The sequence below is a fragment of the Hydractinia symbiolongicarpus genome, chromosome 7 (assembly GCF_029227915.1).
Source record: "Hydractinia symbiolongicarpus strain clone_291-10 chromosome 7, HSymV2.1, whole genome shotgun sequence".
In the NCBI taxonomy this organism is placed as follows: domain Eukaryota; kingdom Metazoa; phylum Cnidaria; class Hydrozoa; order Anthoathecata; family Hydractiniidae; genus Hydractinia; species Hydractinia symbiolongicarpus.
In genome coordinates, this window is record NC_079881.1 from 10388490 (window position 1) to 10403886 (window position 15397).

At 32.7% G+C, this 15397-nt stretch overlaps 1 protein-coding gene across 1 annotated transcript in view; it reads right to left on the reverse strand.

Moving 5' to 3' along the window:
* The window catches only part of LOC130648890 (HEAT repeat-containing protein 1-like), a 30806-nt gene that overhangs the window by 3327 nt on the left and 12082 nt on the right, over positions 1-15397 (reverse strand). Inside the window, exons 5-23 of the mRNA XM_057455009.1 lie at positions 12167-13233; positions 10272-10399; positions 10002-10179; positions 9721-9904; positions 9250-9448; positions 8809-9006; positions 8154-8365; positions 7791-7949; positions 6828-7164; positions 6512-6754; positions 6105-6228; positions 5816-6008; positions 5361-5625; positions 4854-5203; positions 4174-4432; positions 3830-4072; positions 925-1093; positions 673-824; positions 439-597 (exon numbers count right to left, since the gene is read on the reverse strand). Of these exons, the coding sequence (XP_057310992.1) occupies positions 439-597; positions 673-824; positions 925-1093; positions 3830-4072; positions 4174-4432; positions 4854-5203; positions 5361-5625; positions 5816-6008; positions 6105-6228; positions 6512-6754; positions 6828-7164; positions 7791-7949; positions 8154-8365; positions 8809-9006; positions 9250-9448; positions 9721-9904; positions 10002-10179; positions 10272-10399; positions 12167-13233 (4819 nt within the window). The remainder of the gene's footprint in view (positions 1-438; positions 598-672; positions 825-924; positions 1094-3829; positions 4073-4173; positions 4433-4853; positions 5204-5360; positions 5626-5815; positions 6009-6104; positions 6229-6511; positions 6755-6827; positions 7165-7790; positions 7950-8153; positions 8366-8808; positions 9007-9249; positions 9449-9720; positions 9905-10001; positions 10180-10271; positions 10400-12166; positions 13234-15397) is intronic.

Consider the following 15397-nt stretch of genomic DNA (forward strand, 5'->3'; position numbering starts at 1 on the left):
ATTGTTGTTTTACAATCTATCCTGTTTTTTTCCACCGTATAATTTGTTACCTCTCTTTATTAACCAATCGTCTTTAGCAGACAGACTCCATAAGGAAGATGATCTACAATTTGATTCCTTACAATAAAACTGTACGTGTTAGGTCTAAATTGTTATTAGCAAAGTTTAGCAGTGAAGACACAAGGAGTGTTGTTATTTGACATGTGCCTTGGATCTAGTGCGGGTCCTTGAGTGGTGACTCAAGGACCAGCCACCATACAAAAACATCATGCCATCTTTGGACAACATCAAAACAAAAATGTATAGCCGTTACAAATTGTATTTTTATTTACAACTTGTTTAGTGCATTCTTTAAAACATGTTTTCTTAGAAAGACGTCACTTCAATTAAAAAAATCTAACAATATTCTATTCAGAACATAAAAACACTACAGCTTACCATAGAATTGTCGCTTTTGGTTTTTAAGAGCATTTGATGATTTAATGGCTTCCAACACGCAGTGTCATTAACAGCAGAAGCCAAATTAACAAGACACGGCGATAGGTGGATTTTCACAAAAGATGGGTAGGACTTTGAGTCATATATGCCATTTTCAAGCTACAGAAAAGAAAAAATCCGATAGTTGGCAATTCCCTAACACACACAATGTTTAATTGAAAATATAAAACGCACCTGATCAACCAACGGTTGCATCATGGAATCAAATCTTTCTTTATTCATAAAACCTTGTGTATCAAAATGAAATGTGTTACAAAGAGTGTCCAGTACACTCTCAACTAATTCCTGGCATGACGTCTTTGCAATGTGTGTTAAATTCTTAAAATCTACAATGAGAATAAATTAAAAAAATTTCTCACATATTTAATTAAAAGGTTTTTACGGTCCAAACTCGTACAAAAATCTTCACAAGTGTGTTAATCTTACTGGGATTTATGGTATTCAGGTCTTTTAATATCTCCATTGATTTCTTAAGTGTATATCCGACAAAAAGCAGGAACAAACTTTTCAAGGACTTTGAAAGAGCCACTGACAATCTGTAAAAGACTATTAACTTTTTTGAGATGATGTCTTCCTGCGTTGACCAATTAAAAAACTAAATAAAAAATTCATTGGGTTTGAGAACATTAATACAGAACAGCTAGCGGATGGTTAGTTTAAAATCGCCTGGGAAAGAAAGATATATAGAGCACCCAGAGCCTGGACACGTAGGGTTGATTGTCCCTTCACCCGAGGCCTTCAAAATTGTTTCTTTTCAAAGAACCAATAGGAATGAGTTTTCTTTTAACCAATAGAAATAAAGTATTATTATCTTTGCACGGCTTACTACATACAAAGTATTCTTCAGGTTTCAAGAATGTCCCCTGAAATAACCGGGCTAGAACGTTCCTTGGCCAAAACTTCCCTTTAGAAGCACACACGTCTAATCTAATGTAAAAAGTTCAATCCACAGAATTTGAATCTATGTGTTAAAAATCATGTAATTAGATAAATCTAATAATTATTGGGCAAGATTTGCTGTTTTTTATAGCTAGGTTTTTGGTCAGACAAAACAGAGGAAAGCAATGCTAACTAGCCAAACTAGGGTACTTTTTGCTGACCAGCCACAATATAGCTATTAACTATAGCTAGCTACCCAAAAATTGTAGGTAATACTTAGCTGGATTGCTTAAAAATTAAAAAAAATCCGGAAATATTCAAGTGAACACGAGCTTGGGAATTAAAAATTCTACCAATCAGCGTTTAAAACTGGGATGAAACATTCTGAAACAGAACAAGCATTCAAAATGTTTTGTTTGCGAACAGGACGACGTTTTAAATCCGGCTAGAACAACCCTATTTATACCATCACCGATTCAAACCTGGAGAAAAAAACACAGAAGGAGAAACAATCTTCAGATTCTATTGAAACAAAGTAAGAGGTTCTGGAAAGTGGCTGTATAGTATCTTAATTTTAAACTCGGGCAGTTATGTAAATAAATTATTTGTACATTGAAATCTGCAATTATGATTCGTTTTGAGTAAACAATTACAGTAATCTCTGGTTGGTTAATTTCTAAATGACAAGCTTGTTGTTAAAGTAATTTTTTCTCCTCAAAACCACCTTCTGAAAAACTAACTCTTTAATGAAGACTTTGTTGACTTTTTCTTAAACTTTTTTTATCTTAAGCGAATTTAATTTGGCACAGAAAAAACACGTGTATGCATACTGTAGCAAAATATCACCTCACTGTGACATCTTTTCTGAAACACAAACATTATCTTTGTAAAGTTTAATTAGTTGCGGTGACGAATTTTTTGATTATGCATCGAGAACAATGGACATGCGCACACATATGCATAGGCAAAGTATATAAACAACAAATCGTAATGATTAAAGATAAAGTGAAAAAAAAAACTGACCCAGAAATTAAACAGATAAAATAAAAGTTGAGAAAAAACAATTTTAATGCATTTTCAATCTTATATTCCTGAACATCTATAGTTTGGTGTAAATAGGGAATTTGGCTATGTGGTCCTTCTTTTCTTGCCTTTGTAAGCAATCGCAACTTATCTATTAATATTTTCGTATGCATTTTTTCTTGAAACACTTACAATACTCAAGAAACATTTTTTCGGCCTTTGGCTGGCCTATTGTCATCAGCACTTTTTCATAAGATCAGTCAGGCATACTGTAGCTTGTAAAAAAGCTTAATATTACAGCTTTATGAATATTTTCATAGTTTTTATTAAACATTTTGTATGCAATGGTTCCAACTATATTCAGTAAAGTTTCCATCCAAATTTAATCGACAGCGATGTGTTACAGCCAGCTTTCCACAGAATAAAGTAAGTCCATATTAAAGAACATTTTGGATAAATAGTTATTAAATAACCATTTTTGTATAGACTTAGGAAGGCTCTAAAATCGAAAAGTTTACGCTAAACGTCAATCTGACGTAATTACAATATCGAAAAGCATCACATTTTTCATCAAAATAAGTAACTACTCAGAGTCATTATATCGGCTTTAAAACCAACAGGATTTGTGATCACAGCCTAGGTAGCATATACCATTTTGGGCTGTCCAAATGTTAATTTACCAACCGAATTAGGTATGTCACCATTGTGAATGTACTATAGTTGCACTTTTTAAAGCGAGATAAAGAGTTTATGCAGCCTCTGCATCTAGTTAAGTTTACAGACATTTTTCTTAATAAACGGGAGTTAGAATCGAGACCTAAAATACGCTAATATTAGCAGCGAAAATCTGAAAATCACAAGGCAGAAACATATTTTTTGAGATTACACAGAGCTCAGCAACATTTTTATAGTATTGGCTAGCGTTGAAACTTGTAAAAGCAACATAAGTGAACTTTACCGTTTGCTAACATATCATGACTTAAAAAATAAAGACAATGCATACAATTAAAAAAAGCCGTTTTAAACATTTTTTTAATTGGATTTACAAGATTTTGAGGCACACCACAATGAGACTACAGAACAGAAACCCCTTTCTGAGGTCCGATGATGGGGAATAGTCACATCCTAATAATATTTATTTTAAGATTTTGAGCTACCTAGTACCTTGCCAGAGTTTCTATCAGGACAAAAGAGTACTAGCAATTTGTGTTTGGAACATGCATCCTCTATATTTTTTTTGTTTTAAAATTGATAGTTCAGTCAAACCAAGAGGTCCGTCAAAGTTTCGGGCATTAAACACATACTCAAAAATTTTTTGTTTTGACTTTGCAGATGTCAAAGGCTCAATGATATATTTTCAATGATATATTTTCATAATAACATGAACTTCTTTTAATCATAACTAAAAATCTATTCAAAATGTACTCACCTCCAAATACAATGGTCTCAATGTATTTTCAGAAAGCTTGAAAACTAAATCACAAAATGCTTGTATGCCTAAGTCTTCCAGACTTTTAAGAAAACCATCATCTTCAGAAACCATGTCTGATTGAATGTCAAAGATTTTCTTAAATATCTTTGTAATCAGTGAAGTAAAATTAACATTTGCGTCAGCCTTCGAAATATGTTTAAAACTAAAGCGATACACATCAACAATAGTTACCAATAACTTCTGAAAAAGCAAAAAGCAGTAGCAATTATTTTACTAAGTTAACATTTTGAATGTAACGTTATACTGGTTGAATTACAATTACGAAATATGATTAAAATCACCTTGTTTGTAGCAAGAAGTTTATCAAAACAAACATCGATTGCAGGAAAGAGGACTCTAGGAGGTAATAATTTGCCCATATCTTCTTTGACCAACATGATTTTCTTCGACAATACATCATCATTTATTTTCAGATTAATAAATTCACAAATTGCAACTTTATGTAACATGTCTGAAATGTGAGGACTGAGAAACATCGGCACACATTGTAATACTTTGTGAAGAGCAGTAATACAGCTTGACAGAAGCAGCACACAATTCCTAAAAACCATAAAATGATATTTACGGTACTAGTTTTTGTGACGGGAAGAAAAATTTCAAAAGAAATTTCTTGTCACAGGCAGTTTGATTCGAATAAAATTCTCTTGTGCGGTTATTTATAAAAGATACCCGCATGTTAAGCAGAGGGTGAGGAAAAAAGAATGAGAAAAGCAGAAATAGGGTCGGGGAACAAAATTTCCGAGATGTTGCATTCATTCTAATAATGACAATAACCTTTGGGTTCACATTACAAATAACATAAATTTTGGTAAATATTCCGGTCTTAACATAATAAACACCTGCTACATATAAAAAGGAATTGTGAGCGTCACTCAATAAACTAGGTCAATATACATGTTACTCATACTTAATCTGTTTGTTTCCTGAAAAAGTTATTTTTATAGAAATAGTGTATTCATACTTGTTGTCCACTGTCAAGTCAGCATTAATTTTATCCAGTATGGGTGTTAGAAGCATTGGTAGATGGGGCAAAATATCAGCCTTGAGATGTGAGCATAGTTGCGCAACACAAAGTACTGCATTGATACTAACTAATTGATTACATGCTTCATTGCCATACAACTGAATAATTCTGGGTAGAATTTCTAAGAACGATGTACTAAAGTTCTTGCACAGCTTGTTTGCAAGCAACTTAATGATATACAGGATCAGTTGCTTGTTGATATCGCTTTCTTCGAAACTTATTTCATTGTTTTCGAGGGGATTCAGTAACTCCACGATTTTGTGGAGCAAGCTTATGAGATTTTGTTCCTAAAAAAGTGTTTAACATGCCATGGATCAAAATGTTCATAATTAGCAATATTTAAAGACTATTAAATAAAACACATGTATATAAGTAACAATGGAATGAAAAAACAATATTTTCCCTACTTTTCTATTTTGATAATTTCTACCAGATAAAATTTACCTGCTCGTTTGTGAACTCTTCTATGTCACCTAATTTAGTACAAAGTAGTTCAAATGATTTTTTGCGGATCATTGAACTCTCTTTTGCCAGAAGTCCAGAGATGACAGATATAAAAGGATCAAAAGGCAACAGGTTGTACACTTTACCAACAACATCATGTGTCCTTTGAATAATGTTTTTCCAGTATCTTTGGGCATTTTCTTGTAATTTCTGTTGAGCAAAGTGACTCAAGCTTTCAACAGAACATAAAAGCTCTTCTAATAAGCTGAAAAGAAAGGCTATCACTCACATTTTTAAACATTACCAACAAAACATAAACCAATACCGTCGATGGTATTATATTTAACAATAAATTGACTTCGACTAATTTGTGTTGTAAACTTTATCAAGGTTTTTATCCCCCCCCCCCCCCCCCAAATTTACTCACAGCATAGACAAAAGCAAATCAAGGTTACCTCATATAAAGTTCAGTTAATTGCTGCTGTTTCTGCTTTTTCATGTTATTGTAGCCCTCTATTAACTTCTCATTTTGCAGTACATCAAAAATCAGGGTGACTGTTGTAAACAAGAACGTTTTCTGTTGCTTGTCGTTATTCTCCTTCTTTGTAAACAACAAGCTATACAAATTATTTTCTTCCTTCTTTCCCGCTGTAAAAACATATTGGAAATTTTGTGAAAACATTCTAAAACAACTGATATAGCGCATTATACTGAGCATAAGTAGGCCCTAAGTACTATACTTACTAGGTTGAATTGTTGAATTCAAGTAAGATACAATACCAGATAAAGCATATATCTGCCGCGAAATTTGGTAACTGCAGAAGAAGTCTCTACAAAACTCTAATGATACAGGTGATAGCTCCATATCCTACAATGAAAAAGACACTATTTTTAACGTTTAGAAAACAAAATATTACTAAAAACGATTTGCCATTTGGTTGATTTATTTACCTGTTTAAAGTCGAATATAAAAGAACACATTTTGGCACATAACAAACTCAAGGAAAATATTAATGTTTTCAGAAGGCTTTTAGATATAGTCTATGTATAGGTATTGTGCAGTTTATATACCATTTACTAGAAATATAAAAACAGAAAAGTTGTTGAAACCATACCATGTAATGTATAAAAAATAAAACCAATTAATTTACCTCATCTTCAGAAAGAGGCAATTGACGAGTCGTTTGCTGAATGACCCTCTTAATTAAAAGCAACATAACTAGATGAAGATGTTCTTCTACACCCAACACGGAAAGCAAATGCTTCAAGATATGTTGGCGCCGGTGTTCAGGACAATAAGGGATTGAATCAATAAACGTCTGAAGTATGAAAATGACAATTTCATCTGTGGACGAAGAGGACATTCTCTTCTTAGACTCAGTTAAAGAATTTTTCTAAATTCAACAAAAGATAGCGATAATCTGATGGTTGCGCAACTTGTAAATACACTTCTGTTTAATGCCTTACCTGAACTAGAATGGGGACTACTGCATCAATTGTGTTAATGATAACACTAAAACTGTGCTTGTTATCGATTTTTAGCATTGTACCTCCCATAAATGTAAATATGTGCATAACATTATGCAACACACGAGTAGGATACAACTTAGCTGCCCCACTAAGCACCTGCAAGCAATTCTCATTTGTCTTTGCATCTGAAGGATTTTGCAAACATTCAATTAATAGCTCTACTTTAAACTTATCCTCAGCAAGACTGAATGTATTTAGCCTCGTTAATTTGTGTAAAATGCCTAATGAAAGTTGCTTCATATATTCAACAGATAAGTGATGAACCTTTAAGCATCTAAAGGATAAGAAACATTTAACTAACAAGAAAAGAATTCCCCACATTTTGGACATACAGGTCTTTATTACATCTTAAATGCGAGTATTAGTTGCTACTAACTTGGAACTACGAGTATTTGCAACGACATTAAACAAAAACTATGTATAGTAATTTACAACAGCATTTAAAACAGGTTTACAAACAAACTGGTCAGGAGAATTATAGGAAGAAGAACCAATAAGTGACAGAAGTTTACAAATGTATTTTTGCGAAAATCAATAGAATTCGAAACATGGCTCAATAAGAAGATAAATACTTTTATTACTTTTTTTAATTATTCTTGGAATAAAACTATATTGCTTTCTTTTTCTATTAAAACCTTTTTTAATGATTTTTTGTTTGTTTTATTTGTGACTACATTTTGTTTTCTTATTTTATCAACAAAAGTTAAAATGCTTGAATAAAAAGGAAAAACAGAAACATAAAAATAGTTTCCGAAAAAAACTTTGACATATATCAAATTTGACATGTGCACTTTTGTTTAACCAATTTCCAGCATTAAGCTGGGAACAAAATCTAGGATTATTAGTTCAGATAAACATTTTTTTTTATATTACATTCAATTAGCTGAACAGGGGACTTGCCTTTCGAGAACATCAAACAATCCCAATGCGAGTACGTTTGGTTTATCAGGATTAACATCTTGATTTGAAATTGCTTCCAATACCTCGGTCATTGAGCACCATGAGTTGAATTTTGTAAACTGTGGTTGTTCATTGTCATTACTCTCAATATGGGTAGCTCTAAAAAACAAATAAAAACAGGGGCATATGATAGTTGAAAGATTACACAATGAAAATATATGATATAATGGTATAATAAATCTCTTTTTATTGCAGTTGGAAAAAAAATTCTAGTAAACTCGAATAAACTTAAGTAGTACATCTGGTACATCTATGTACCTATGATGAAAATAAAAAAAGGAGTGACGTTGAACAAATTAGTACCTTTTTGCTGATTTAAAATATTGGTCAAATTCTTTAGAAAACTTGTCGATCTGTTTGCAGGTATGGTCACTCGAAAGATTTACATTTCGCAGAATTACTCTAATATCTGTTGCTGTTAAAATACTGTGGGACGTTAGAAGTGTCTCTAATAATTTTTCAAGCAATTGTAATTTCTTTTCTGGAAAAAGTCCATCATAAAATTGTTTTGTTATCTAAAATCACACAATTAAAGCATTATAAAAAGTCTTGGATAAAAATTGAAATGCATTATATGTTAACAGTAAATAAAAGCTTAAAAACAATATTTTCCTGATTATACAACATCATGGGAAGAACAAAGTGATAAAATATTTAAAATTCAAGTCAACTTTTATGCTTTAAGTCAAAGGCATGTTTTCGCTTAAACATTCAGTCAAGTTTGAAATAGAAACTGGTTACTCCTATTTTTACAATGAAGAGCTGAGGTTACAAAAATTTCTGTTACAGTGTTATTTCTATGAAACATAAAATTATGAAAACACATTCTACTTAAGCCTCAGTCAAATCTTCCATAGCTTTGTCAATGTGATTCATGTCCGCTAACGTGTTTTTAAGTGATGCACGAAAAAATGTTAATGTAATGTTACAGTCCACAGATTATGAAATAAGGCCTCACCAAAGACAAACTTGTTGATTGCAAAGATGATTGCCAGTTCAAACACTTCAAAACACCTTCAAATAATTCATGGTCTTCATTTAATATATCAGGTTCTATTCTTTTCAATATTAAACTGACCAACTTTGTTTCTTGACACTGTAGATGATCTAGACTTAATAATGGCTTGACCATTTTTACGAAATCACCGATCACTAACTAAAACGTAGACACACAACAAATTTGATTTTAATTCAAGGAAAATGAAGAGCAATAAAGTTTCTTTATTTTTAATTATGCTCAGAAATCTAGAAATAAATAAATAATAGAAGAGTCAATTGAAAGTAAAAACAAGAGCACAAATAATAGTTGTATGCTGAAATAAAATATTTATATTGTGAAAGAAGACTTGCTTTTACTTTTTATTTTTTATACCAAATGACTAATAACGATATTACATACCTTGTTGTGGACACGCTCTAAAGCTACCACCATGTATATTTTGACAGCAACATTACATGGAACTAATGTGGCGAAAAGATGCTTTAGGGAGGCAATCTGTTTGTCTTCTTCCTTTAAAGATTTCTCTTTTGTTGGCATCAAGCCTGCAAACTCACTTTTCCTTTTATTGGTTGTGAGAACATATAGGGCTTGTAACATCCTGACAAAATACACAAATATGTATAGAATTTATTTATTTATAAATGGAATAAATCTTTTAGAAACTAAAAACCGTTTTTGCAGAATTGGTTGTAAAATCTGACAGAATTAAAATGGCAGTCACTAAACTATCTTAAATGATTTCTCAACTGCGAAAATAAAAATTGTGAAAATTGGGGCTATTTATGAGCTCTACTTTAACTACGCGTATTACTTGTCTTGTTATAACCTTTTTAGCAATTCATAGTGAAGAACATACATCCTAGTTAGTACCTTTTAAACTGTTTCGCATCGAGTTCTATCTCGTTTTTGATGTTGGTTACACAGCTAAGAAGAAAATTCCATCCATTTTTCTTGTCTTTATTAGTTTTTTGATAAATAATTTTAATATTCTCCATAGCAACTTTTCTAATTGCCGAGACAGAAAACATTAGAAGACACAACAAGGTAGGAATCACTAAACATAAAACACATATTTTACATTAGTAAGTTAATCAAACATTGATCCAACGCAATTTATTGTCATTGTAATGTCATTTATCAAAAACTAATACCTTGGACATCATTAAGCATTAGGACTTTTACATCAAGTAAGGGTAGGTATCGTGTCATTACATGTAATGCACATAAGCCTGCTCGGACATCATATTCTTCTTTACAGTCATTCTCAATCAAACGCACATAGATATTGCAGAGGAAAGATATTAGACTCTCTGTTGTGCTGAAACATGTCTACATCAAATAAAAAACAAATGAAAAAACAAGTCAAAACAACGACTTTTCTTGCCAGTGTATATCTGATTAATACAATTAACAAAACTTACAGTAAGAAAACTTTTTAAAAGGGAGCGATGTACTTTTACCAACTGCAATTCATTTTTAACAGATTCTTCTGCAAGTAGGACAAAAATCTTTTTCTTGCTTTCAATACTTTTTTCAATATCGTCTGTACCTGCCATAATTTGTAAAAACATGTTCAACAATCTTGAATCAAAAGTCGCAAAGTTTGCAATAGGGACATTTATACATTTCTGAACTTAAACATCTTAGGGGTTGAAATAAGAATTATCTTGGCAATCACAACCAGAGTAGTATCAAGCAGGGTTTTGATAGCAGTATATACAAAGTCAGTGAAAAATAAACACCAGGGTGGCCAAGGATTTAAAATTTTATAATTTTAGGGGATTCTAGTAGAATTTAGGATGTGAATACACTAAAAGGATATAAAAACCATGCTATATTTGCTAAAATTTTAGGAGGAAATGCAGTACTAATAATTCCTTGTTACAATGTCGGAGAAGCTGTTCAAATTCGAATTGCAGTAATTATTTAAATATAATTCATTAGTACTGTTGCAAGATAGATAAACATAACAAAACGTTACTATTTGAAAAAAAATAATGAATGTTACCATAAACAATTTTAGAACATTGTATGAGCAATCCATATTTTTAGTCCAAATTTTAGGTTATTTAAGAGATTTTAGGAGGTGTGGCTACCCTGAATATGAATTGAATTTTCACCATTTCATTACTGTCACCCGCTCTGTGAGCAAACTCCCTCTCCTACAATTTTCCTCTTACCTGACCTGTACTTGATGGAAATAAACTTATTTGTTATTAGGGAATCTCAAAGTTACACTTCTAAGACCTTTCCCTGTGCAAAATAGGATAATTTATGTATGGGCTGAAAATGGTGGAGATATTAAATTTTTGAATTATTAGGGAAATTATGGTATAGGTGTGTTATATAAGAGCATGTAAATTTGTTTAGAACTGAGTAAACACAATCTGACGCTATTAAAGAGAATTATGAACAAAATTGTGAGATAGGAAAAAGCAGCACTAGGCGAGGAAGTTCGGCAATTTTAATACAATTTTGGCTAAATTGATCATGAAATGATAGTGTCTGAGCTAATATGTTTAAACGGCAATAAAATTTATCTCTCATTACCATCGCTCTCTGAAAATACGAATTTTGATGATTTTTTACCATATTATACTAAATTAGGCATAACTTGGGTGTAATCCAAAAATGTAATGTAAGGGCTGCTAAATCCCAAATGGGAATTTCATCAAAGTGGTCTTTAGTATTATTGAAATCTTATTCCTTCACAACTTCCATAAAATGGGCTATAAGTCCGGAATTTTGTAGTGTATGTAATTATCTCCTCTAATAAATTGTGAAATTTGTGATAAATTTCAATTGGGAAACAGCCGTTTAACAGCAACTGAGAACACTGGATTACACCCTTATAACTTCATGTTTTTTCGTTTTCAGCATTGTGTAATAAATCTTGAAAATAATTTTTTCTATGTGTCAATAAAGGAGCAAAAGAAAAAACTTGGATTTTTTGCCTGTGGTTTTTGTAGGTTTTTTTCTTTCTTAATGCGTATTGCTCATTAAGAAAGAGAGAAATAGACCTTAAATTCTGACAACATTTTTACCAATTTTAAGCTACATATTTGGTTAAAAAGGGGTACTTTAGTATGCCAGGTAGTGTCAAAAAAGCCGGTCTTGCGTTGCCTAGACTGTGTTGCTCTGGAAAACTGGTATGCCCAAATAACCCTGGATAGGTTGCTGGTAATATATTACTGCTTAGAAAATATACTGGCCAGGATCTTGTAGTTTGGAACTATTCTCATAACTCATATGCTTTGTCATGGCTGATGATCATTTAATTTACATAAATGTACTAGAAAAGCTAAAAAAAACATACCTAAATTATTTGAGAAGTTTTCTAACATATTTTGCAGAAAAGCCACAAAAGCACATTCTATACGACCTTTCTCTTTGTTGTCTTCCTCAGATATACTTTTAAAAAGCATATTGCACATACTTTGAAGATCTCTGCCATCAGTATGTCGATTAAGAATTCTTTCAGCATTACATTGAGCACTTAGCTCAAAATACTTCTGAAATGGCAGATTTGTAACTTCATAAAGAAACTCTGATGGTTGTTCACCTACCAAATGGTTGATTAGTATGATTGCAACAAAACGCAAAATATGGGAATCTGACAGTTCAAGTTGAAACAACCAGAATTTCTTCAGAAACTGGATTCCATTGTCAACAATCATCAGTTCATCTGCCACACATTTTAGTAAACATTCATATGCCTGTACAGTTACATCAACATTACAACCTGTTTTGGATTTATTTTTGGGCAGGTTACGCAGGCTCTTTTTGATACCTCTCAAAAAGACATTGTCAGTTTTTACATCAGCAGACTCTAAAGCCTCTACCATTTTTTTGTTCTTTTTACCGGCAAAAATGTAAAAGAGCTGACCAAATAAAGCATAAACAAACTCATCAACATATCGAGAAGAGGCATTGTGAATGTTTGTAACAACCCCAATAATAAGATTGTTAAGATTAAATTGAAAATCACTTCTTTCCATTAGCTTTATCAGATTTTCAAGCAACTCATCTATTGATAAAATTGACAGCACCATGTTGGAACACTTTATTGTTTCCTCAACAACTAGTGCACTATCGTCATTTAACCTTGCTATTATTGTTTGTTTAAAGAATTCACTGTCATATTCATGACCACCAGAATGGAATGACACAGACAGTTGCTGAACAGCAGCACATCGTATAGCCCTTTTTGGGTGATTTAAACTCAATATCAAGGGCAAATCAACACTTTCTACCAACTGGTGTTTTACAGCAGATAAACATTTGCTTGTTATTCGGGTCAATACTATCATGGAGCTTTTTTCTTTCTTCTTTGCAAACAAGTTGAAGTATGTCGATATAACATCATCAAATATTAAACAAAACCTGAAAAGTATCAAATCATGGATCATGCAAGAGAAATATGGGATTTAACTAAAACATTTTCCTTAATTAGTTAAAATTCAGCAAAATCTAACACATATCATGTATAATTTAAACAAAAAGATCATACATCATGACAGACTTTATTTCAGAAAGGATATACCATGAAGTAAGAATTTTTATGGCTCAATTTAAATTATAAATTTCTCATAGATATCACTGATTAACGACAGCCAGTCAATATCGTAGTTTCATGTCTCAATAGGATAAATTATTTGAACTACCAATGTAATTATGGTATTTTAGTCATCATGCTATTGCCGTGACATTCAGGCCAACACCATTTGAGAATGCTGTACAACACCCTGTATTTCTACAGAAAAATGTTCCTGACACTATAACATGTTTTTAGCTTGCAATAAAGGTCAGCTTCAAGCTTGAAGAAAAGTGTCAAACAGTCAATGTGCTCCGAAATCCCTCTAATTTTGCACACACATAGGCCAGGCAAACAGTTGAAAAGTTTCCAGTCGCATGCTCTAGCATGTCTGCACACAAAGGCTTCAAAATGTGTGAAAAAACGGCCAAGTTGATGTCAGCAACAATTAGCACAATTTAAGAGTTTGGATTTACCCAAACAGCCAAAGATCCTAAGTCCGGTCTGAACATTGACAAGCTCCAAATGAGTGAATCTAATACAGAAATAGCCTACACAAGTACTTCTGGTAGTGAAATTCCTAATTAGCTGTCTTGTATATAGGTGAATATTTATCATAGCACATCCGTATTTCATTCTCAACAGAGAATGCTTCACCCCGATCAGACCTCTGATCATGACGGGCGAGTATAATGCGTGTAAGTCATATTGAAGAAGAACTACTTTGTTCATCAGTAACATACTGCCAAGCAGTGAGCGGGATTCGATCCGCGGTCCCCAGAACTGGGAGCCGCAGACGAACCCACTACACCACATGCGGCAATATGTTAGTGATGAACTCAGATAGTTTATCCGGATGGTGTGTATACATATAGGTTAATATTTATCATAGCACATCTGTATATGTATACACACCATCCGGATAAACTTTCTGAGTTCATCACTAACATATTGACGCACGTGGTGTAGTGGGTTCGTCTGTGGCTCCCAGTTCTAGGGACCGCAGATCTAATCCCACTCACTGCTTGGCAGTATGTTACTGATGAACAAAGTAGTTCTTCTTCAATATGACTTACACGCATTATACTCGCCCGTCATGATCAGAGGTCTGATCGGGGTGAAGCATTCTCTGTTGAAAATGAAATACGGATGTGCTATGATAAATATTCACCTATATGTATACACACCATCCGGATAAACTACCTGAGTTCATCAATAACATATTGCCGCACGTGGTGTAGTGGGTTCGTCTGCGGCTCTTAGTTCTGGGGACCGCGGATCGAATCCCGCTCACTGCTTGGCAGTATGTTACTGATGAACAAAGTAGTTCTTCTTCAATATAGCTGTCTTGTCTTAACATATTATGTCCAAGATTGCAAATTCATAATGAAATGTTGGAAGATTTACCTAATGAATGTAATGTAATACTTGAAAAACTTTTGTGTTTGCAATGCTATGTAATATACAAGTAATACCCAAGATTTTATTGCTTTTAAGATATTATAACAACAACACTAATACCTTAAGGGAATAAATTTTCTCAGGAATTAGTTTTCGCTAATTTCACTAGTTTTTGACAATTTCTTGAAAAATAATTCCTGCAAAAATTATTGGGAAAATTCGGATTTGCAAAATGATTTTCTGAGTTATAGTTCCATTTTGCCAAAATATTAGAAAAAAGTGGAAATTAATTCCCTTAAAACTGAAAATCTGCATAAATGAAATGCACTAACACTTTTAGTTTAAATATTTAAATAAAACCATGGTAAAGGATACTTTGGTTGTGCTTAGACAACATGGAAAACATAAGTTTCTGTATGGCTCTTTAGGATACCAATATTACTAGAAGGTATCCCTAAGAGCTAGATAATCCGGATAAACTTTCTGAGTTCATCACTAACATATTGACGCACGTGGTGTAGTGGGTTCGTCTGTGGCTCCCAGTTCTAGGGACCGCAGATCTAATCCCACTCACTGCTTGGCAGTATGTTACTGATGAACAAAGTAGTTCTT